We start from the raw sequence: 25721 nt of genomic DNA, 5'->3' as shown, positions 1-25721 counted from the left end.
TTTCATAACTACTTTCAAAGAAACAATGGAGTCATTTAAAAAATATTCATGTACCTATTTTAAAATTTTCATATTCAATAGTTTGAAGTAAACCACTTCTTACGCTGTAACATAATTTCAGAAAAAAATCATTCGGTAGATTTATAGCACTGAACAAGATGTTTTAGCTTTCTTTAAATTTGTTTTAATTTGTTTTAGCTCGTATTAAATTCATTTTAAGTTAGGTATTTTTTTTCAGTAGTTCATCCTGAAGTAAACATATTTAACTCAACCCAAAATAAATAAGGGAAATGCAAAATATTGTGAATGATAGAAGAATGCAATTAAAAACAGAAAATACTGAAAGGTCAGACAATATTTGCAAAGTGTTACCAGTTTGGATCAATAACATTTTTTCATAATGTTCTAAAGAAAATTGCAATGACTTGTAACATTAAATCTAATTCACTTTGTATAGATACTGTATGATTTACTCAGTATTTTCAGTGTCTTTATTCCTTTTGTATATATTAAAATATATAACTATGTTAGTTCCCCCGCTTACTCTGGACAGCCAACTATGTAACCAACATAAGCCACTGCCATGCAAATCCATTGTAAAGTCAGCTCATGTAATCACTTACAAGCAAAGAGATTCTGCAGATGCTGTAAATCTTAAGCAACACACACAAAATACTAGAGGAACTCAGCAAGCCAGGCAGCATGCAATTATTTTCCCTTCCACATTCTTTACATAATCTTCATTTTCTATTTTAGTGATATTTAACTTGTCCTTGAAGCAAAGCATTTGTTCTTGACTAACAGCAGTCAATGATCCATTCCTATAATTCACCATCTTTCACACCTCTCAACCTTCTGAAAGGGAGATGAAGGGCAACCTTTCATTGTTGTGTACCACATATTCTGTTTGCTCCAGAATCTCTAGAGTGCATTTGTCTCATAAAGTTACCTCTATATTTTAGCTTGTATGAAAATGAAGTGATTTCTCACTACCTCCTGCAGTAAGGTTCATCCCCCACTTGCCTGAAGGCCTATATGTGGTTGAATACCAAAAGATTTGATATTTCTGTCCCCTGGAATGATATATTGCAGAACACTTATTACTTCATCCAAATGAAGAGGGAAAATCTCACTGGTCCTCCATTATCTCAGAGCAAATTTGCATGCTCTAAGTGCAAATGCTTCCCATGTAATGTCTTATTTATATGCTCAGATGAGTTTGAATTTGTTTTTTTATGGGAAAATAGGGTTAGAAAATTCTGCATCCTAGTAGAAAAAAATAACGAGCGTTCAAGGTTGAAGTCTTTTTGAGATTTGAATTATTACATGAGATTTCTCTTCAGATATTGATAGATCTGCAATTGTGGCATCTCTTCTAGTTATTTCCAGTAGAAATACGACTTCTCTATTTCTCTAAAATTTCTGTTTTAGTGATTAGACAATGTCTGACTTGATAATTCAAGTTAACATGAACGAACACTAAAGGCAAGGATAATATCCCAGACCTTGTATTGCCCTTCAGCTTCATTCAAAATGAAGCTGTGCAATATTTTTCCATCACAAAGGCAGCACAGCTGCACCACAAATAAAATATCCTGCCAAAAGAATTATTTTGTAAGGCGAGTACAGCTCACTCTCATTCTGTGAGGTCAAAGTGCAACAACAATATTGCAGTTTGACTTCACAAAGCACTTGTGAGATACACAATGAAACTTGGCAAAACTCTTTGGATCCAAAGGTCAGAAATTCAAGGGCAAATCTGTAAAAAGCTGTTCCAAGTACAGGCTGTGTAGAATGAAAATTGTAAGTACAATACAGGAAAAGATTTACAAGAGAAAACAGCAGAGTTTTGATTTCCTTGATACATTTACTTTGGTTGATTGCACCCAACAAAGTGGCAATATTCCCTATTATTTCTTTAATTTTTAAAAAATTAAATTGATTGACATGTTTTATGTCTATTTAAATTGTAGGCTTTCTTTCTTTAATGGAATTAATTAAAATCATTACATGGAGCTTTGTTAAGAGGCTACAATGTGAAGATTCATATTATTTGAAATAACATTGGCTTTCTGCCACTGAATAAAATATTTAACCCTGAGAGAACTCAAATAGGTTTTTGAATTTCATCAAAACTATCATTTAATGCTGTGGCCAGACTATTCACAATGCAATGCAGATTATTAATATTTATATCCAACCCATTTACAGTGCTTATTCATTCCCAAGGTAGAGTTTTCTCAAGATATGTAAAAAGAGATTGAATACTTTCTATTGCATTCTTTGGAGTTTATCTTAAATTTAGAGAATGAGCAAATGTGGGGAATACCAAAGCCATTGCAAAAGGATTTTATGCTTTCCTAGTGGATGTGATGAATAAACTCTTCTCGGGCTTCTAGCTGGGTAGAAGTTTTGATTATGACCAGTATTTTGAAGATCAACTCCGCTATCATGAAGTAGATGAAGATGGCAGAGTTTGTCATTGAAATGTCGACTATAATTGGTACCGGTACCCACTGGAAGACTGAGAAGAGTTTATTCGATTAAAGCTATTGTTTTGAGTTGCCATCTCATTCTCTAGAATATTGCCAGCCCCATCCAGGAACTAATCCAGAGAGTGAGCCACTTTAGTGGCATGTTTGACTCTGTTTAAACAATTGAAGAAGTTGTTGTGGTTTTATATATTCATAACTCATTTTCTCTCCATATCAGAGTTTATTAATAGTGAAGTGGAGCAATGAGGCTTTCAGGCTGCAACAAGTTACCTTTTGCAATTGAACACTTTCCTTTGTGGCTTTGCAGTTATTTTAATGTGAGCAAGATGATAAATACCAGGGAAAGCAAATCAAAAGATTGAGATTGATTTATGTGACATATCTGAATTTCTCTGTTCCACTGTTTCAACAACCAATCATACAGATCAGTTTCATATGCAGTAAATTCAATTGTTATTACAGTGCTGGCTGGAAAATTGATCAGTTAATCTACTCCTTGAAAATGTAATTTGATCTACTTTTCTGCATGTGAGCACATTTTTTTCTCACTTGCTAGCTTTTTGTTGACGTGATTTTACCTTTTAGTTTTTATTGTGTGTGTTTACGATAGATGGGCTTGGCCTATCTTAAACTGAGCTTGCTGTTGATAAACATGCTATCCAGTGATACTTGGACAAGGAGTACCCCCACTATAAATATAGTTCCTCACATTTCAAGAAGCTAGAAGATGTTGACAGACCACAAATGGACACCAGTGAACAAGTGAATGATGAGAAATGAAAAGGATCTTTCCAATGATGGAATCAGCAGAAAGGAATATTGTGGATAGGGAAGGACATTAGAGTATTTTCCCAGGAATTCCTGCTTTGTAGTACTTTTAGTGGCTCCATACATCAGTTTTGTGACGATTAGAAGGATTTGCAATGTATAAACAAACCAATTGATAGAGTGTTTAGCTCTATGTAGAGTCTGTGTTTCAACAAGAATGAGATACATTCCCTGCGTCAAATAATTTCATTAGCCAATTAGATTTTTCATTCATCTGGTAAATTAAATTCCATTCACTGCCATTTCAACATCACTTGCATAATCACCTTAAGTTCATGTTCAAGTTCAGTTTATTGTCATTCAATCGTACACATGTATATTGCCAAATGAAACAATGTACCTCCGAACCAAGGAGCACAAAACAGTATACCGGTATATAACTCACACACATTACACACAAAGTTAGATTATCATAAATAAATTCACAAATAATAACATGCATGTATGATACAGGTTAAAAACTGATTGCAACCACTGGCATGGCCTCACATTTTTCTCAGTGCCTAGCAAGATTCTTGTCAAAGTCATTGTCCAACGGATTACCGAAGCTGTCGATGTGTGCTTGAGGAAAGAGTAAGCTGGCTTCAGAAACTGTGTCGACTATATCTTCATGCTATGTAACATCATAGAGCAGTGCGCAGAGTGGCAGAGACCACTGTATGTGAATTTCATGGAAAAGCTTTTGATGGCATCCACAGGGAGAGACTTTGGCGAATTCTCAGATCATACGGAATTCTTTCCAAAATTGTCCAGCTTATCCAGAGTTTCTATGCTACCTTCACCTGCACAGTTGGGGATTGCAATTTAGCTTTGACACCAAGACAGGAGTCAGGCAAGGCTATGTGATGTTGGTGATATTATTTAACCTGCTGATAGACTGGGTTATGAGGCAAACAATGGAAGATAAGTAGAGAGGCGTTAGGTGGACTCCATTCCCTACTTTAGAAAACCTCGACTTTGCAGATGTCTTGCATTACTATCACATACTGTCTATACCAGCACGTGCAAGAGAAAACTCAGTACCTGTGTAATTTTGGTTGACAGGTTGGCTTCTCATTTCAGCACATCATTTGTCTCCTGTAGGGCAGAGGAAACACGGGAGACCAAAGACAACTTGGTGCTGTACCATAGAGGCAGAAATGAGGATCCTGAACCACACCTGGGGCACAGTATAGAAGATGGCTAAGGATAGGCAGAGATGGAGGACTTCCATTGGTGTCCTAAATGTCAATGGCATAACAAACATGTGATTGATTGATTATGCTACGGGTGCTTCATACTTGATGAGACCTGGGTGGTGACGGAGTTTAGTAGTCTTATGGCATGGAGGAAGAAGCTGCTTTCCATCCTAACAGTTCTTGGCCTAATGCTATGGTACCTCCTACCTGATGGTAGAGATTGTTGGACATATGGGAGCGATCATTGATAATGCTAAGGACCCTGTGTACACAGTGCTCCTGATAAACATCTCTAATAAGTGGAAGAGAGACCCCAGTGATCCTCTCAGCAGTCCTCGCAATCCTATGTAAGGATTTCTGATCAGATACCTTGTAATTTCCATTCCAGATGGTGATACAGCTGGTCAGGACACTCTCGATAGTACTGTTATAAAAATTGGTTAAAATAAGGTAGGAGGTTGGTGAGCCCCACTCACTCCAATCTCCTTAGGAAGTGGAGACACTGCTGAGCTTTCTGGACTGAAGAGGTGGTGTTGAGGGACCATGTGAGATCATCCATTATGTGCACTCCCAGAAACTTGGCATTCCCAACTTTCTCCATGGAGGAGCTGTGTATTTGTACTGAGGAGTAGTCATCTTGCACTTTTCTAAAGTGTATAATAACTTCTTTGCTCTTCTCCACATTGAGACTCAAGCTGTTGAACTCACACCATTCTACCAGCTGCTCTATCTCCTCTCTGTACACTAGCTCATTGGCTTTGTCAATGAGGTCAAGTACTGTTGTGTCATTAGCGAACTTGACGATTTGGTTTGAACTGGAGTGCTGTCATGATCCCGAAAGGTAAACAGCAGGGTGCTGCGCACACAGCTCTGGAAGAGACCTTGCTCAGTATGATGAAGCTAAATTAAACACTGAGCTGAAGTCAATAGACAGTATCCTGGCGTATGAGGCACCATTTTCCAGATGGGACAGGACGGACAGGAGTGGAGAGGCTGAAATCATCAGAGGACCGATTTGAGCGATAAATGAAATAGAAAGGGCTTAATATAGCAGGAGGTGGGACTTAATGCAATCCATAACCAGATGCTCAAAGTACTACAGCACTACATTATTCTTGAGGTCAGTGACAGTGGATGGTAGTTGTTGAGGTAAGTTACTGTTGCCCTTTTGGGCACCAGGATGATGATGACTACCTTGAAGCCTGAGGGGACAGTGGACTGTTCCACTGAAGTTGTCTGTTAGAACCTCTGTTAACTGGGCTGCATAGTCCCTCAGCAAATGAGCAGGTATGTTATCAGGCCCTGGCTGGGTCTTCCTCATATCAGCTGTGGCCAGACAAAGTGCCTGCACCTCAGGGGGAAGGGAGACCTTCTCATCAGCGTGTGTTGGCCCCAGGATGTTGAGTTCATGACCTGCAAGGTGTTTGGATCACACTTGGAGAATTGTTCTGGTTGCCTCATTTATGGAAGGATATGGAGGTTTTAGAGAGGGTGCATGTAAGATTTACCAGTATTCTGCCTGGATTACAGAGTATTTCTTATGAGGAAAGGTTGAGCAAGTTAAGGGGGATGAAAGGTGATTTGAAAGGCATACAAGATGATAAGAGTTATAGATAGAGTGGACAGACAGTGCCTTTTCCCCAAGATGCCAATGGCCAAGATGAGAGGATATTCTTTTAAGATGATTGCAGGTAATTCTCGGGTGGAGAATGTCAGAATTATTATTTTTTACATAGACTGGTATAGGCAGAGTACGATTTAAGATGTCCTTAGAGAGGCACATAGGTGATAGAAATATAAACAACTACGTGGAAACGAGAAGTTAAATTGATCTTGGAGTAAATTAAAAGGTTAGCACAACATCATGGGCTGAAGGATCTGTACTGTGCCATAATGTTCCATTTCAAAGTATAAAAGGGATAAAAAATAGTTTCCATGCACGAACACAAAAGATGCTCATTATTGAAAGTACTACAGTATCCGTCTGTACATTGGATTTAAATGGAAGTCCAATGGAGTATGATTGGTGGCTGCTACACTGTCAAGCATTGAGTGACAGCATCTAAAGGTAAATTTATCTTCCACGTACATCTTCTGTGATTCCAAGAAATATAGATGTATCCTGAGAATTTCTATTACTTAAAATTTATGTTAATATTTTTATTTCACAAATTAATTGATGCAACATTTAAAGCAATTAAATTATCAGAATTGGTAAGGTGATAGCTGACAAGCTCCTTGTTTCAAAGTAAGATTAAGGACATGTTAGCTCAAAAACTGAATGAACCAGATGTCTATTATTTGACACTGTGGAGGCTATAGGCATACAGTAAAGAACCGATGCTTTAACTAATGTGAGTTACTTAACTGACATCAAGCAAAGTGCCTTTGTTAGCTGAAAAGTTGGCAGTCTTCTGTTATTAGTGAGTGAATAGGAGAAAGATTGTGAGACAGTCTGGTTCACTAGACAAATAACCTTGTATTCAATGGGAGCATGAAAGAATTAAGAATTTTAAATTAAAGACACACCGACCGACTGCATTCACTATAGACCTCGCAAATGTGGACATACATAACTGATGTGATCCTTGCAACAGATCATTTCCAATGAGGCCCCTCAAGCACAAGGACTAAGGATGGGGTGTCTAAGCTAGTTCCATTCACAAAGCAGGAAACATCCTTTTGGATTCTATCTGGATCTAATGTTGTGAAATCACGACAACCAATGGTCACTAACCTCAGAATTTCTGTATTTGTACTCAGAAATGCACACATTTCCCTGCAAGTTTTAGTCATTTGTCATATTAAATTCATAAAGTGATTCCTACATATCCTTTTAATACGCACTTCCACAACTATAGTCATCAAAAATCTACATAAACTGCTATAACCATAGAAAACTGGTAGTCAAAATCATGTCAGGAATATATACAGAACCTTGTCAGGACAAAGAAAAGGACTGAAGCTACAGCATAACATCTAGGCAACACGAGTGAATCTGCAGATGCTGGAAAAAACACGAAATGCTGGCAGAACTCAGCAGGCCAGACAGCATCTATGGGAGGAGGTAGTGACGACGTTTCGGGCTGAAACCCTTCATCAGGAGTGGATGACTCCTGAGTGGATAATTTACAATCTCCTCAAAATAGAAGTGGATATTGTATTGCATAGCTATTTCAGTCAGAGATGTGTCACTGTATGGACACATCACAACAGACAGATAGGTAGAATAAACTAGACTGATGGCAATTTGAGATAACTAGTATAGATAATCAATACAATTACTAAGTAGCTTCAAATGAGGTGACAACACCTAAACAAAATACTAACACTGAGTTACAATTGAAGTTCACACTGAAACATTTTGTATTTTTAAATTTGTGCATATCAGCTTTGCTTGTAATGTCTTTAAAACATTCGGCATGTTTTAGATCCAAAGTTTAGAAATAGGATGAAAGCTATGCGCCATGTACTTAACTAGTAAAATAGCTCTCATGTCAATTTTCTTTTATTGAATGTAAATTTCTAGAATATACTTGTAAATTCTGAGTTTTATATGATGCATGGCTAATTGGTCTCTCAGTGAGCATTTTAGGATAGCATAGTATAGGTAACATTGTCCCTAATTAGCACGTCATTGCCTGTTTATTTCTTTAATTAACATATACAATTCTTTACTACAAAGTACTCTTTGAAAATGCTTTTAAGTGTTCAGACTTTCTGACTGTAAACCTACTGAGATCCATATATTTGTAATCAAAAACATGTGTTCTGGATTTTAATATCTGGCTGAATTGTGGTTTTAGTCCTTTTGACTCTTAATAATAATTTTGTGTGAAATGTATTCAAAATATTCTTGTTCATTATCTCTCCCCTGGGAAATTAGCAGCTTGGACAATGGTTTGTACCACTACAATTATTTTAGAAAATCCAAGCTGTCAAATCAAAATATTTGTATAAGTATATCATTGAGCTGATGCCATTTAAATATTATTAATCATGGCAAGTATTTGAACAATTCTTAAAATATTGGCTGTTTTTCTATTTTTGAAAATTATCTTGTGAATTTTAAAATATTTCTATTATTTGGAATTAAAAAGTTCAAAATGCTATTATTTTTATCTCCTACAGAGCACAGATGATCTATTGGTTGCATCTGCTGAATGTCCTAGCGATGATGAGGACATTGACGAATGTGAGCCGAGCTCAGGTGGGTTAGGTTAGTCCATTTTTATTACTTATCCCTTGGTGTCTCTGTGGTTGTGTGTTTGCATGTTTTATTTGTCTGCTTGATCAGTGGAAGGGCTTTCATGATTTAGTCACTATGGGCAGGCAGAGCAGTTAAATTACTTGTTTCTGGTAGCTGAAGGAATTATGCTTAAATTTTATCAACATTGTGGCATTTCAATCAATCAGGCAAAATAGTATTGGAGTTAAAAACACCGTCAGCCAACAAGTTGAATGCAGAACAGAATTTACAATAATATTTGAGCACTCTCCATTTAATTGGTGTGCAGAAAGCACAGTCCATCGCCTACTAAGGTCGCCTAAAAAGAATTGATATAGGGAATAAAAAATTCTTTAGATTTGTTTTTACAAGACTGTTTAATGTCTTTTTCACAGTTAATGGATAACTATGATATCTCTAATACACATTTTTTCAGGTATTTACAGGTTAGGAATTTCTTACATGATTTTTTACCGAATTACCCCTTGGCCTGCTCTTCAAATTTGGCTTATGTTATTTTTCAGTTTAAACCTTTTCAAAAACAATTAATAGCTATCATTTATAAACAGTTAATGAATGCTCGCATGTCGCCTAATGATAGGGTTCAATGTACCTGGGAAGTAGAACTTCAACATTCACTTTCAGATAATCAATGGAGTAAAATTTATTATTTAGTCAATAATTCATCTATCTGCGCACGCCATATCTTAATTCAGTTTAAGATAGTACATAGGGCCCATATGTCCAAAGATAAATTGACGCATATTTTTCCAAATATAAGCCCTATTTGTGACAGATGTAACACAGAAATGGCTACTCTAACTCATATGTTTTGGTCATGTGTAAGTTTAAATAATTTTTGGAGGGATGTGTTTGGAATATTATCTAAAGTTATAGATATGGATGTTCAACCTAATCCACTTACAGCAATTTTTGGTATTATTTCAGAGGAAGCAAGCAAAGTGTCTGCTTCCACCCAACATGTGATAGCTTTTTCAACTTCACTGGCTAGGAGAGCTATTTTGCTACATTGGAAAGAATCTAACCCGCATACTGTTTTCTATTGGCTCTCCTCCATTATGTCATGTCTAAGCTTGGAGAGAATTAGAAGCCAGACATTTGATACATCCTTTAATTTTGAACAAGTCTGGCGATCTTTTATTCAATATTTTCACATCATTTAATTTATTTTTATTTATTTATTTTTCTTTATTCTCTTTGGGGAAAATCCTTATCCATGAAGGTTCGGAGATGACTGGAAAGATGTGTTTTTTTTTCTCTCTCTGTTTTTTCTAATTTTATCCTCAATTGGACTGCCCAATCTTTCTTTTTCTTTCCTCTTTTTCTCTTTTTTTTTGTTTTTTGTTTCAGTTTAGTTAGTGGGTTTTTTTTCTTTATCAATAAAATTTCCAATTTTTTTTAATGATTGTTATGAGGAGTTGTAGTTTTTTTGACTATTGTATATATAACAGCATAATATTTTACTTATTTGATTTTGATATTATATACTTTTTGTTTTTACTGTTGCTGTTTATATGTCTTTTATATTATCTACTTGTTAAACTCCTCTTCCGATTTGTATATTCTTTATTTGGAAATCAATAAAAAAGATTGAAAAATGAAAAAGAATTGATATAAAATATAGCGAACTTCACTTCCGACAAAATTGCTGTAACACCTTATTAAAAAAAAACTGGGAATTCATTACCCGTCAGACATATCAGAGTGTACCAGCAGTATCTTGTACTCTGTTTCACAGTTTTTTTTCCATTGACTTCTATGGAATAGTTCTACAATCTGGGTTGCAATGTTAAGCTTTACTGACCAGGAGGGAATTCCGAGGCAGAGGTATTTCCATTCAGAGCATAGTTCCATTCAACTTGAATGTATATGACCAATCCTAATCATCCACAGAAGTGCAGTATTGAGTCATGATCATCTCCAACTGAATGGGGAGGGTGAGGTCTCTACATGAAGCAAAGAAACAAGCATACATCAAACACATCCATAATACAACATGAGATAAGCTGGATATTCTCCTACAGTTATGCAAATAGACATAGCTCAGCATTCATACACACATACCTTTCAACTTGAACACATATCCAATCATTCTGGAACTTCAATATGGACGAAAGTATCTTACATTTTAATGATACATTGATACTAAAATATGTAACTTGTGACCTCTATGCGTGAGTTAAAAAATCTTTTACTGACATTGTTACATTTTGCATGTTCACATTTAAATAGAATTAAGTAGATAATTAGTTGCACTGCTATCCACAGAACAGACAGTGAAAACATTTGTTGATGGTTTCTGCACATCATTTGAAACAGGTCAATTTAACACAGTTATGGGACTCATTCTGTATATAATTTCTGTAAAACTATACTCTAACATTTACAAATTCTGTTTCACTTCTCATGAATAATTTATATTCACTCAGTTGAAAAATTTCTAGAAACGTGCCAAATCCTCTCTGGTCTCTTGAGCTGGAGCTGTCAAAGGAGGCAATCACTGTTCACACTGTCACCTTAGGGTAATGTTCCCCTATGTTCCCCTTGTTCCTCTGGTTGCAATAAATTTCTGATGTGCTTTCCTCCTCATCCCCCTCCTTCACTCCCACCTTCTGCTATCCAAAACGAAAGCTACCTTGTCAAAATGTGATTTTTGGTTTCCTTCTCTCATTCTTGTTTCAACATACACAATTTGCTGCATTTCATAACCAATGTGGAAACAGAAATCAGGTGGTATTGAATGGGTGTATCTTTTTATCCTCTAGCCCAGGGGTGTCAAACTCATTTTAGGTCACGGGCTGGATTGAGCAAAATGTGGCTTCATGCAGGCCGGATCAGTCGGACACGTGCGAACGCAGCTTTCGTTGCCTCCGTTTTTTTCAGCCTGCTCTCATGTGTCTCAGTCTCTGCTATAACTACAAAGTGTTTCACTTTACAAATTCCGTTTCTTCTGAAGAAGACTGCCGAGCAAAACTGCCGAATAAACACTAAAAACCCTGTAAACCTGGTACTTGAATAAACTCAGCATTAGCCATATCATACACCATAGGTGCTTCGATTACTGGGGCCAGCTTTAATAGTAATTTGATATCATCTCGCGGGCCAAAGAGAATTCCACCGCGGGCCTTGAGTTTGACATATATGCTCTAGCCCAAAGGTTCACAAACTTTTTTTTATGCTACACCTACCATTAGCCAAGGGGTCTGTGAACTCCCGGTTGGGAACCACTGCTGTAGCCCATCTTTATTTCTGTTGCACTATAGATGAATGTCACACAGTACACAGAGTTCAATCCATTCACTTCAATTCAATTTTTGTGTCACTGGCCTGAATTCCGTACTTCCAGCAGCCGATTTCAATCCCTTATCACTTCAAATGGAAAATTCTTCTTATAATTGTTGGGAATGCACAAAGTAGACCAGATTTTAGTTTTATGAAGTTAATTCTCTCCATTATCCGCTCTTCTATTTAAGAAACTCAGGCTTTTGCAGTTATAATTCCACAGGAGGCAGAGACTCACTAATTTTCTTTCTTTATGTGTGAGCACTAATAATAAAGTTTTGCCACGCTATTAAACTATTGAAAGTTATTACAGTCAGGTTTAATTGAAGGTTACTTCCTGGAAGAAGACAATACCTGCTCCATAGAGACAAATCGACTTGATTTGCCACTCTATTCACCAAGGGATTCTGGGACATTTCATAGCACCCAAAATTGCTGCTATGTAAATATTAGAAATCAATTATTTGTCAGTTCTCAAAATGAATGATTGAAAAGTGATGTCAAGCAATTTTTGAACAATAGTATCCAAAATTAAGGCCACGTAGTTTTTCACGGTGTTGATACCTTACGTTTATGTTTGGTAGTGGGTGCTGACAATAAACTTTGGGAACAAGAGTATCCCAAAATTGTGTTTCTCTTGAATGTCTTTATTTCCAGTAATCAGTGGCAGGTAGGTCCACTAAAACAGTGGGTTAAAAAAGCGACCTTACTTTAAGGTTCAGTCAGGAAGAAGAAATAAACGGTATAGAATGGGAGTATTTTCACCTTGCAGTAACATGAGCTAATTAGGTACAAAATTAACTGACTCCCTGTTTGTTTTCCACTAAAATGCGTGCCCAGGAACCCTGGGAGAACTGTATCACACAATGCGTGAATTGCACATCCTCATTGTCTAATGTTCCTTTGACACAAACCATAGAAGTTGTTACTTCCTGTTTTGAGGATTCTTCTCCTGGGAGCGGAGCAGATTGAAACTTGGTATGGTGTTTCAGGTTTCAATGGGGTAGAGAGAAATCATTCCTTTTGTTAGAGTGGCCATTGACTATAGTATAGAACACAAATGTGAAGTGTTTTACTAGATCCAGGAGCCATGTGCAGGAAAGGTTATACTGTGGAACAGACTGTCTCTGAATATGGCTGATGCAGATTGATTGCAGCCTTTCAAAAATATTTGAAGGTTTAAAATTTAAAAAAAACAGTGCTAATGGTAAAGTTAGCAGAAACACATCTGAGAGGATTTTTCAGCAAAGATGGCACAGATTCATGGGGCCAAATGGCCCCTTCTCTATGGTAACGGTTCTATGATTCAAAAGCAAGAGCTAGCTGGTTTGAAAAAATAATAACTTGTTTTAACTGAAATTGTATTGGAATCTTGAGAGTAGGAGACAAAATGGATTAGGGTCAGGGATTTTTCTTTCAGAATAAGCAAGCAGTAAAGTCTTTGACAGATGAAGCCTTTTTTGAACATGTACCTTTTATGGCATGATGACAATGTAAATGAGTCCTCAAAATATAGTCAAGAAGCATTCTTTTAAAATGAAGCAATTATTGAATAGTGAAAAGAAATGTTGTAAAATAAAAGCACAATAGAACAAAACTTAATGGAGCAGATCAATCAAAATAAAACCCTATTCAGTGAACACTTCGTGTCACAATTTAGAATTATGCAAAGCAAAACATGTTCCAAGCTGTGCTGTAGGCCTAGATTAAAGAGGTTGTTATACTCTGAGAGTTTCTAACATTATGTACTTACTTGCCAAAAAGCAAACTCTATGTTGTGATTCTAAGAGCAATTTCCTAACAGCTTGCAGCTCCACTTTTTGCATCAGACTTTGTTAGGTTAGAACCATTGGCCCTCAAGTGCAGCCAATGTCCCTGAGGCTTTGCATTGTATGTATAGATTTATACTGCACAGAAACAAGCTTTTCAGCCCACTGTGTCTTTGCATAGCTACACTAATCCTACTTGCCAGTTTTATTTCTGTACTACTCTGCTGAATTAGGTACCTTAGCAGATGTTTCTTAAATGTTGCTACTGTTCTTGCCGCTATCACCACCTCTTCTGGCAGCTCATTCCGGATACCAATGACACCTTGTGTGAAAATTTTATACCCAAGTTCTCCTTGAAGCTTCCTCCCTCTCATCTTAAACCTATTGGCCCCTAGTTTTAGTTCCCTACAATGGGAAATGGTAGGATTAATCTAAAAGTAAATACCTACTGTGATGAAAATGGGTCCTAGGTCACTGGTATGTTCTTCATGTGAGATATGCGAACTCTGGGAGACCACCAGTCTCCCTGATGACTACATCTGCATTAAGGTCATCCAGCTGCAGCTCCTTACAGACCGTGTCAGAGAACTGGAGCTGCAGCTGGATGACCTTTGGTTCATATGGGAGGATGAAGAGGTGCTATGTAGGATCTACAGGGTGGTGGTCACCCTTAGGTTGCAGAAGGCAGGTTGCTGGGTGACTGCCAGGAAAGGGAAAAGGAATAGGCCAACAGTGCAGAGTAACCCAGTGTCTGTTCCCCTCAATAAAAAGTATATCACTTTGGATACTGTTGAGGAGAGGTGACCTCCCAGGAGAGAGCTGCAGAGACTAAGTCTCAGGCACTGGATCAGAAGGGAAGGGAGTAAGAGAGGAATGCAGTAGTGAAATGGATTAAATAGTTAGAGAAGCAGATGGCTGGGTGTGAAAGAGACACTAGGATGTTTTTTTTCCTCACAGCTGCCAGGGTCAGGGACATCTTGGATCGGGACCACAGTATTCTAAAGAAGAAGAGTGAATGGCCAGAACTCACAGTACCTATTGGTTCCAGCTACATTGCTAGGTAAAGGGACGAGGTCCTGAAGAGAGAACAGAGGGAGTTAGGTAGAAAGCTGAAAAGCAGGACATCAACAGTAATAATCTCTTGATTGCTGTCTGTGCCATGCACCATTGGGGGTAAGAATAGGATGATGTGGCAGATGTATGTGTAGCAGAGGAATTATGTTTCAGATTTCTGGATTATTGGGATATCATCTAGGGAAAGTATGAAATGTACAAATGTTACACCTGAACTCAAACGGGATCAATATCCTTGCAGGCAGGTTTAATAGAACTGTTGGGGAGGGTGGCGGGGGATTAAAACCAGAGTGATAGAGTAGAGAACAGGACAGTTGGTATACAAGTAGGTGTAGCGTGTAGTGAGTCTGAGGAAGGATCAGCAGTTGATAAAGGCAAAATTGTAGCCACTGGGATGGATTGAATTGTGTCTTTAATCCAAGTAGTAGTTTCAGCAGTTTGAAAAACTGAGAATAAAAGAAATTACAAAATCAAAAATTGTAGAAAGAAAGATGAATTTAACTTCCAGTGGCATGAGGTCAAACCTGAAAAGGGTGATGAATACAAGACTGAAGGTGTTAGATTTGAATGCATACAACATACGGAATAACGTAGATGACCATGTAGCACGTTTGGAGATTATGAATTTTTGGGCATCACTGAGTCGTAGCTGAAAGAAGATCATTGCTGGGAGCTTAACATACAAGGACACACATTGTATTGAAAGGGCAGGCAGATAAACAGAGAGAAATGGTGTGATTGTTTTGGTAAAATGATATTGAATCTTTAGAAAGAAGTACCATAGGAATGGAAGGTGTAAATTCCTTGTAAAAAGTTACAGATGGGAGTAAATACAGTCCTCCAAAAAGTAGCCAGGATGTGGGGTACAAATAACAATGGGAGATAGATAAGCAATATAAAAAGGCAACATTACAATCACGAAGGAGTGTTTTGATATGCTGGTAGATTGGAAAAATCAGGTTGATGCTGGATCTCAAGAGAAGGAATTTGTACAAGGCAAATGAGATGCTTTTTAGAGCAGCTTGTGGTTGATCCCACAAGGGAAAAAAGCTATTTTGGATTGTTTTAAGGGGAAACAATCCATGACAAATCCATTGGAATTCTTGAAGAAATACCAAGCAGGATAGACAACTGGGAGTCAGTGTATGTTGTTTACTTGGATTTTCAGAAGGCTGTTGACAACGTGCTACACATGAGGCTGCTTAACAAGATAAGAGCCAATGGTATTACACAAAAGGTACTAGCATGGATAGAAGATTGGCTGACTGGCAGGAGGCAAAGTGTGGGAATAAAGGGGTTTGTTTCTAGTTGGCAGCCAGTGACTAATAAAGTTCCGGAAGTCCAATGTTGGGGTCACTTCTTTTCATCTGTCAATAATTTGGATGACAGGATTGACGGCTTTGTGGCCAGGTTTGCAGACAATACGAAGATAGGTGAAGGGCAGGCCGTGTTGAGGAAGCAGGGAGTCGGCGGAAGACCTTAGAGAGATGGAGAGAATGGGCAAAGAAGTGGAGGATGGAACATAGAGAAGGAAAATGTTTAGTCATGTAGAAGGAATAAAGGGGAATAAAGGACTATTTTCTAAATGGGAAGAAAATTCAAAAGTCAGATGGGCAAAGGGATTTGGGGTTCCTCAGGCAGGTTTCCGTAAAGTTCAACCTGCAGGTTGATATGATGGTAAGAAAAGCAAATGCAATTTTATCATTTATTTCAAGGATTAGAAAATAAGAGGAAGGGCATCATGCTGAAGGTTTATAAGGTATTGGTTGGACCACACATTGGAGTATTGTGGGGAATTTTGGGTCATTTTTCGCTCCGGACTTGGCTTGTGTTTTAAGCTTCTACAACTTCCTACCATACAAAGGCTCTTGCTAAAGTCCATGTAGACAATCTACTGCCTTATTCTCATTCACCCTTTGGTCATCTGTTCCTAAAACTCAATCAATTTTGTGAGGCATGATTTCCCATACATAAAGCCGTGTCGACTCCCTCATCAACTCTTGTCTTTCCAAATGCAAATACATCCTGTCTTTTAGAATCCCTGCCAATATTATTTCAAATACTGGAGTAGGAACACCATACTGTAGTTTCATGGATAATTCTTGCTGCCCCTCTTAAATAAAGGTACAGCGTTAGCTATTCTCCAGGTTTCTGGTACCTCATCTACGCCGAATAAATCTCTGCCAATATCTCAGCAATTTCCGCACTTGCTTCCCATCACATCTTAAGATATATTTGGTCAGTCCCTGGGAAACTACCCACTTTCAAGACCTCCTGTGTAATGTTGATATGCTCTGAGATATTGTTCCATTCCTGAATTTATAGAAATAGAAAAACTACAGCAAATACAAGCCCTTGGCCCACAATACTGTGCCGAACACGTACTTACTGTAGAAATTACCCAGGGTTACCCATAGCCCTCTATTTTTCTAAGCTTGATGTACCTATCCAGGTGTCTCTTAAAAGACTCTGTTGTATCTGCTTCCACCACCATCGCTGGCAGCCCATTCCATGAGCTCACCATACTCTACATAAAAAAACTTACCCCTGTCATCTCCTCTGTACTTACCTCCAAGCACCTTAAAACTGTGCCATCTCATGATGGCCATTTCAGCCCGAGGAAAAAGGCTCTGAGTATCCAGGCAATCAATGCCTCTCATCATCTTATACACCTCTATCAGGTCACCTCTCATCCTTCGTCGCTCCAGGGAGAAAAGACCAAGTTCCCTCAACCTTTTCTCATAAGGCATTTTCCCAAATCCAGGCAACATCCTTGCAAATCTCCTCTGCACCCATTCTATAGTTTCCATATCCTTCCTGTAGTGAGATGACCAGAACTGAGCACAGTACTCCAAGTGGGGTCTGACCAGGGTCCTATATAGCTGTAACATTACCTCTCAGCTCTTAAACTCAATCCCATGATTGATGAAGGCCAATGCACCGTATGCCTTCTTAACCACAGTCAAGCTGAGCAGCAGCTTTGAATGTCCTTTGGACTCGGACCCCAAGATCCCTCTGATCCTCCACACTCTTACCATTAATACTATATTCTGCCATCATATTTGACGTACCAAAATGAACCACTTCACACTTATCTTGGTTGAACTCCATCTGCCACTTCTCAGCCCAGTTTTGCATCCTATCAATGTCCCGCTGTAATCTCTGACAGCCTTCCGTACTATCCACAACACCCCCAACCTTTGTTTCATCAGCAAATTTACTAACCCGTCCCTCCACTTCCTCATCCAGGTCATTTATAAAAATGACGAAGAGAACGGGTCCCAGAATAGATCCCTGAGGCACCCCACTGGTCACCGGCCTCCATGCAGAATATGACCCGTCTACAACCACTCTTTGCCTTCTGCGGGCAAGCCAGTTCTGGATCCACAAAGCAATGTCCCCTTGGAGCCCACGCCTCCTTACTTTCTCAATAAGCCTTGAAATGGGGTAACTTATCAAATGCCTTGCTGAAATCCATATACACTACATCTACTGCTCTGTCGTCATCAACGTGTTTAGTCACACCCTCAAAAAATTCAGTCAGGCTCATAAGGCACAACCTGCATTTGACAAAGCCATGCTGACTATTCCTAATCATATTATGCCTCTCCAAATGTTCATAATTCCTGCCTCTTAGGATCTTTTCCATCAACTTACCAAGCACTGAAGTAAGACTCACTGGTCTATAATTTCCTGGGCTATTTCTTCTCCCTTTCTTGCATAAGGGAACAAGATCTACAACCCTCCAATCCCCCGGAACCTCCCCTTTCCCCATTGATGATGCAAAGATCATCGTCAGAGTCTCTACAATCTCTTCCCTCGCCTCCCACAGTAGCCTGGGGTACATCTCGTCTGGTCCCAGAGACTTATCCAACTTGATGCTTTCCAAAGGCTCCAGCATGTCCTCTTTCTAAATGAAGAAGCATTATTCCACAGCATCTGCTGTGTTTCAGTTGGAGTCTTTGTCAATGCAAGCCATAATCTAAAATTTAACTTTGAATTTATTTCACTTTAATTGTATTGATGCGTTCATTGCTAACATGAATAGACTGATATTCACACTTCTCTGCTGTCCAGCAAGGATCTGTCAGATCATTTACTTATTTATATTACATTAATGTGAATTGCAGTACTTTCTGCCAGCATGATTTTCTATTCTCAGCTTGTGAACCTGTCTGAAAGTACTTTAAAACTGCTAACATTTCAACACAAAGTGATCATTTACTGGATACCAGCAAAGAGCTAAATTAATATTCAGATAGCAGTTCCTGCCTCCCGGCAACACTTTTATTTTAGTTGAATGGCTACAGACCCAGGATACAGACCTTAGCAATTCATTGCATATAGCAACTTTGCTATACAAATTAAACCATAATAATAAAATCTTATCAATAATTTTATAATTATTTAATTTAAATACAATAAGTAATACAATTTTATTATTGTTGTTAAGTTTATTGTTGTTAAGTTTATAATGCAACCGGATAAAACAATGGTACTTTTACAGTTTCAAAATGTTCAAAGTAAATTTTATTATCAAGGTATGTATGTGTCACCACATACAACCCTGGGATTCTTTTTCCTGTGGCCACGCCCAGCAAATCTATAGAATAGTTACTATAAACAGGATCAATGAAAGATCAAGTAGAGCAGAGAAGATAACAAATTGTGCAAATACAAATATAAATTAATAGTAATAAATAATGAGAGCATGAAATAACAAAATAAACAGTCCTTAAACTGAGAACATTTGCTGTGTGAACGTCTCAATAGATGAGCGTAGTTTTCCTTTTTTTTTGTTCAAGAGCCTGGTGGTTGAGGGGTAGTAACTGTTCTTGAACCTGGTGGAGTGAGTCCTGAAGCACCTATACTTTCTAACTGAAGGCAGCAGTGAGAAAAGAGCATGTCCTGGGTGGTGAGGATCCTTGATGATGGATGCTGCATCCTATGAGAGCATTTCATATAGATGTGTTTGATGGTTGTGAGTGCTTTACCTGTGATATACTGGATTGAATCCACTACCTTTTATAGGATTTCCTCTCAAAGGCATTGATGTTCCATACTAAACCATAATACACCCAGTCAATACACTTTCCACTATATGTCTATAGAAGTTTGACAAAGTTTTTGATGTCATGCTGAATCTCCACAAACTCCTAAGGAAGTGAAGGTGCTATTGTTCTTTCTGCCCATCCTTAGCCCTAGTACAAACAAGAGAAAATCTGGAGATGCTGGAAATCCAAGCAACACACACAAAATGCTGGAGGAACTCTGTAGGCCAGGCAGCATCTATGGAAAAGAGTACAGCTGACGTTTCAGGCCAAGACCCTTCAGCAGGACTGGAGGGGAAAAAGATGAGGAGTCAGAATAATAAGGTGGGGGGAGGGGAGGAAGCAAAGAATCAGAGGGAAGCAGAAATCACAGAGGGGAGCAGTGGGAGAGTGTTTCAGTGAACTGCCTTCAAAGGGAAGATTTAAACTTCTTCAGGGTAGGCATCCCTGAAAGTGACTTCTCAGTGTAGTAGCCCAATCACGAACAAGAGAAAATCTGCAGATGCTAAAAATCTAAGCAACACACACAAAATGCTGGGACTCAGTAGGCTGGGCAGGATCTATGGAAACCTTTGAATAAAAAATCCTGCTGAAGGGTAGCAGGCTGAAACATCAACTGTACTCTTTTCCATAGCTGCTGCTTGACCTGCTGAGTTCCTCCAGCATTTTGTGTTTGTTGTTCAGCCCCATCATTCTAGTTCCTGTTCCCCTTGCCAGATTAATTTAAACTCTACCCAACAGCTCTAGCAAACCTACCCTCAAAGGTATTGGTCCCCATTGGGTTCAAATGTAATCCATCCTTTTCGCACAGGGCATACCTACCTACCCCATAAGAAATTCCAATGATCCAGAAATCGGAATGCCCGCTCCCTGCACCAATTTCTCAGCCACACATTCGCCTGCCAAATCATCCTATTCTTACCCTGACTGACATGTGGCATAGCCAAAGACTACTACCCCAGAGATCTTGCTTTTTAGCTTTTTACCTAAGTCCATATATTCTCTCTTCAGGACCTTCTCCCTTTTCCTACCTACTGTATGTCATTAGTGCCAATATATACCACAACTTCTGGCTGCTCACCCTCCCTCTTTAGAATGATGCTGACCAGATCTGAGACATCCCATACCCTGGCACCTGGGAGGCAAAGTACTATCCAGATGTCCTTCACGTCCACAGAATCTCCTGTCTGCTTCTACAATTATCAAATCCCCTATTGCACTCCTCCTCCCCTTCCCTTTGAGCCACAGAGCCAGACTCAGTACCAGAGATCTGGTCACTGCGGCTTCTCCTGGTACATCATTTCCCCCAATAGTATCCAAGTGATATACTTTTTATTGAGGGGAACTTTTCAAGTAGTATGAGAAGCAGTTGTTTGGTCTGTGCCTGTACTCACTGGAGTTTAGGAGAATGAGGGGATCTTAGTGAATATTGAACAGCTTGGGTAGAGTGGATATGGAGAGGATGTTTCCCAAGACCAGAGTGCACAGCTTCAGAATTGAAAGAAGTACCTTTCGAACAGAAATGAGGAGGAATTTCTTTAGCCAGGGGACGGTGAACCTATGGAATTCATTGCCACTGTTGGCTGTGGAGGCCAAGTTATTGATTATATTTAAAGTAGAGATAGTTTCTTCATTATTAAGGGGGTCAAAGACTAGGAGGAGAAAGCAGGAGAATTGTGTTGAGTCTGTGAATAAGTCACCCATGATGGGATGTTGGAGCAGGTTTGATGGGTTAAATAGCTAATTCTGCCCCTATATCGTATGTTATGGGAAGTTCGATCAAGACAAATGCTGTGCAGAGAAACTAAAAATTCTCACAGAGACTGAGTGGGAGGAAAGTATAGTCAAGAAACATGGGAATCTGAAGGCTTGTAATGAATGTTTGTGACTAGCCTAAACTTGATTTGGTCAAGGTGAATATGAGAAGAGGGTGCAAATTCGCAACAAATGAAATGAAATTTTTGAGTTCAATGTGAGCGTAGGAAATAACAGCAATGCTGTGGTTGATTCATAGGAAGAAGAGTTGGGTATGGGATGGAACATGTGTAAGACAGAAACAAAGACAGAAAGACAGATGTGGTTTGGCCAATGTGAGTTCAACAGGTGCACCATTAATCTGTAGAAAATGAGATGAGGTGAAGGAACTGTTTGAGGTGTAATATTTCGATTTGATTGATGTGAGCTATCCATTCAATAATTTATATGGGCCTTTCCTTTTGACCTAACGACAGGTACGCCTTGCTTATTTCAGAGTGTCATTTTACTTTTAAATAAAGCAGTACAGAATAAGAACTGATAATTAAATGACCATTTTGAAAAACAGGTCAACATTCAAATGAAGCTGCCTTTGTCCACCAACACACACAAAATGCTGAAACAACTCAGCAGACCAAGCAGCATCTATGAAGGAAAATGAAGAGTATCTGATGAAAGATCTTGGCCTGGAATGTTGATTGTTTGTTTCCTGACCTGCTGAGTTCCTCCAGCATTTTGCGTGTTGCTAGAAATAGGCAGGTTGGTTTGAATGCTTTCACAAAAAATGCTCAAGATTTCCAGCATCTGCAGAATCTCTTCTGCCTGTCTCCAGATTAGACATTTAATCAAGGAGAAAAAAAAATCCAGTTTATCATATATTAAAGTAATCATTATACCCAAGATCCACACTTTTCCTGCAGAAACCATTGTGCTCATGAGAAATCTACACTCTTCTGGTTTGCAGTCAAATGCATAATTTGGCATCTAGGACCAACAAGGTTGTCTGATTCAATGACAGTGAGTTGGAAACACATTCACTAGATGAATCAATTCCATCTGAATGGAAATGCCCTTAATGAATAAGATGACCTTCCTTGTAAATATTTCAGATTATTCATTCTCTTGCACTAGTGTCTGATAAAATTCTTTCCCTTTGAATATAGGGTGTCCATTTAATAAGATATTGTAACACAACATTTCATCACTAACAGCCTGCAGCCAAGAACTTGTGAAATTGCACTGTATCTGACTTGTTTTGGAATGTACAAATTAGTCTAATTCACTGTTTTCGGAAACTAATTAAGTAGGATGTAATTATAATGAATAAGAGAACTGGTATAATGTAATAGTTTTAGCTCTACTTTTCAGTTTAATTAAAGTGAATTGCAGAGGACATGATTCGAAGTTACATATTTACTCTGCTGGGCATGTTTTTATCTACTTCTGTTTTAAAGGATAAGGTTTGAGACCCATATATTAAGCCTTCAGTCAATTAACTACTTTTACCAGCATGGAATTGGCTTGGTGCCTTGTCTTGCTTTAACTCATTAGTGATAAAGTTCCACTAATATTTCTGTGCACTGATCAAGCCTGAAATCAAATATTTAAGACAGAATTCTCTTGCACAGAACAGGGAATAACATTAATTATAAATATTCAGTAGACTGAAATTTTATGTTGAATTATCAGTCTGTATTTCTAAAAGGCAATGGGCTCGATTTTCTGAGCAATGCTGGAAGTTCACAGATAGCTTGAACTATCAAGGATTTTTTGAGAACTTCCTGTTGACGGGGTTTATTCAACAGGTCAGATCCAATTTCATAGGTATGAAAAACGATAAAGTCCTGAAGAGAGAATATAGGAAGCTAGGTGGTAGTCTCTGGATTGCTGCCTGAGTCATGCACCAGTTGAGGGTGCGAGTAGCATGATATGGCAGATGAATGTGTGGCAAAGAAATTGGTGCATAATGTGGAGTTTCAGATTTGAGAATCATTGGTATCTCTCTAGCGAAGGCATAACCTGTACAAAACGAATGGGTTGCACTTGTACTTGAGGGGGTTCAAAATCCTTGTGGGCAAGTTTAATAGAGCTGTTGAGGAGAGTTTAAATTAATTTGGCAGGAAAACGAGGACTAGAGTGATAGTTCAGAGGATGGGCAATTGGTATACTGGGAGATTCAGCATGTAGAAAGCTTGTGAGGAAGGATAGGCAGTTATAGGACAAAACTGCAGTCAGTGGGATGGGTTGTATTTTAATGCAAGAAGAATCAGGAGTAGTGGTGCAGATTGAGAGAGGGAAAATATTGAGATAGTGTTCATTCAGAAATCTGATAGTGGAGGGGAAGAAGCCATTCCTAAAACATTGAGTGTGTATCTTAGGGCTCCTGCACATCATCCTTGGTTGTAGCAATGAGAAGAGGGTATGGATGGTGTGTACAGCTGTGCCTAACCACAGTCATGAGTATAGAGAGAGCAGAGCAGTGGGCTAAGCATCCATTCTTCATGTGTGCCGGTGTTGATTGTCTGTGAGGAGAAGTTATTTCTGAACCACATTGACTGTGGTCTCCTGATGAGGAAGTCAAGGATCCATGGCAGAGCGAGACACAGAGACCCAGGATTTGGAGCTTGTTAATTCGTACTGAGGGTATGATGATGTTGAATGTTGAGTTGTAATCAAAGAACAGCAAGCTGTCCTTTTAGCGGAAAAATTTACTATTGCCGATTAGACTTAAAGAAAGACACAGACCCCGGTATTTGGTTTAATTACTTTATTATGTGACCACGGAGAGCTCACTAAGAGATTCTGCTAAAGCAACCACAAGCATGGTCTTTTTTTTAACCTTAAGGTACATGCACTCAGCAGTTTTCAGGGGTCAGAAGTTCCAGCTTAGATGTTATCCACAAAATTCAGGATGTTTCCATACCTTACACAAAATTAGACATAGGGTCCCCACAGAAACAATCAGTTCCCTATTAATTAGAAGAAACCAAGCCGTTAGTCATGTAGTCTTGAAGGCTAAGTGTTCCTACTTACACACAACATCTGTGCTTTATCAGCTCTTCATTTTGAACAAGACCTTTGTTAATTAGTATGAGTAGACTGACAGACCCAATTTGCTTCTTTCCCTGCCCTGCTATCCTCAGGATTTTGTTAACCCTTCATTCTTCCATACTGTTGTAGGTATTGTTACTGTTCAGGTGTTCAAAGGTGAGTGAAGAGCCAGGGAAATTGCATCCTCTGTAGATCTATTGTGATGATAGGCAAATTGCAATGTGTCCAGGTCCTTGCTTCGGCTGGAGTTGATGCTGGCCATGACCAACCTCTCAAAACACTTCATCACAGTGGATGCCAGTGCCACTGGGCTTGTTACTAGGAAATGAATATGGTCAGGTGTCAGATCCCTCATTAGGTGAGCATTTCAGAGACACTAACCACAACTCCCTGACCTTTACCCTAGCCTTGGAGATGGATAGGAGACAACAGTATAGGGAAGTACTTAATTGGGGCAGGGAGAATTATGATGCTATTGAGCAGGACTTGGGAGCATAAATTGAGAACAGATGTATGCATGGAAATTTAATGTGGAGGTTGTTTAGGCAGCACTTGCATGGATTTTTTCATAGATTTTTCCCGTTGAGGCCAGAAAAGGATGGTATGGCGAAAGAATCAGGATTGTCAAGAGGAAGAAGAAAGCTGACTTAAGATTCAGGGTGGAAGGATCAGACAGAGCTTTAGAGAGTTACAAGATAGACAGGAAAGAGCATAAGAATGTCTTAGGAGAACTAGAAGAGGGCATGAGAAAGCCTCGTTGAGTAGGACTGAAGAAAACTTCAAAGTGTTCTACATGTACTTGAAGAAGATGAGGATGACTAGAGTATGTCTAGGACCAATCAGGGATGGAAGAGAAAATATGCCTGTATCAGAGGAGGTTCTTCATGATTACTTTATTTCATTATTCACCAGTGCGAGGCACCTTGACAATTGTGAGGACAGTGTAAAATAGGCTGACATACTAGAATATGACAAGGTTAAGAAAGAGG

At 38.7% G+C, this 25721-nt stretch overlaps 1 protein-coding gene across 26 annotated transcripts in view; it reads left to right on the top strand.

The window, feature by feature from the left end:
• The window catches only part of LOC140730474 (neurexin-1), a 1634325-nt gene that overhangs the window by 1598066 nt on the left and 10538 nt on the right, over nt 1–25721 (top strand). For 24 of the 26 annotated variants that reach the window (XM_073050928.1, XM_073050924.1, XM_073050929.1 and 21 more), the window contains one exon: nt 8633–8720. In XM_073050928.1, the coding sequence (XP_072907029.1) occupies nt 8633–8720 (88 nt within the window). The remainder of the gene's footprint in view (nt 1–8632; nt 8721–25721) is intronic. The other 2 variants (XM_073050932.1, XM_073050950.1) reach the window with 1 other exon arrangement.

Source organism: Hemitrygon akajei, chromosome 7 (genome assembly GCF_048418815.1).
Source record: "Hemitrygon akajei chromosome 7, sHemAka1.3, whole genome shotgun sequence".
NCBI classification, from domain to species: Eukaryota; Metazoa; Chordata; class Chondrichthyes; order Myliobatiformes; family Dasyatidae; genus Hemitrygon; species Hemitrygon akajei.
The sequence above is the reverse complement of the archived record's forward strand: the minus strand, read 5'-3'. Positions and strand labels throughout refer to the sequence as shown.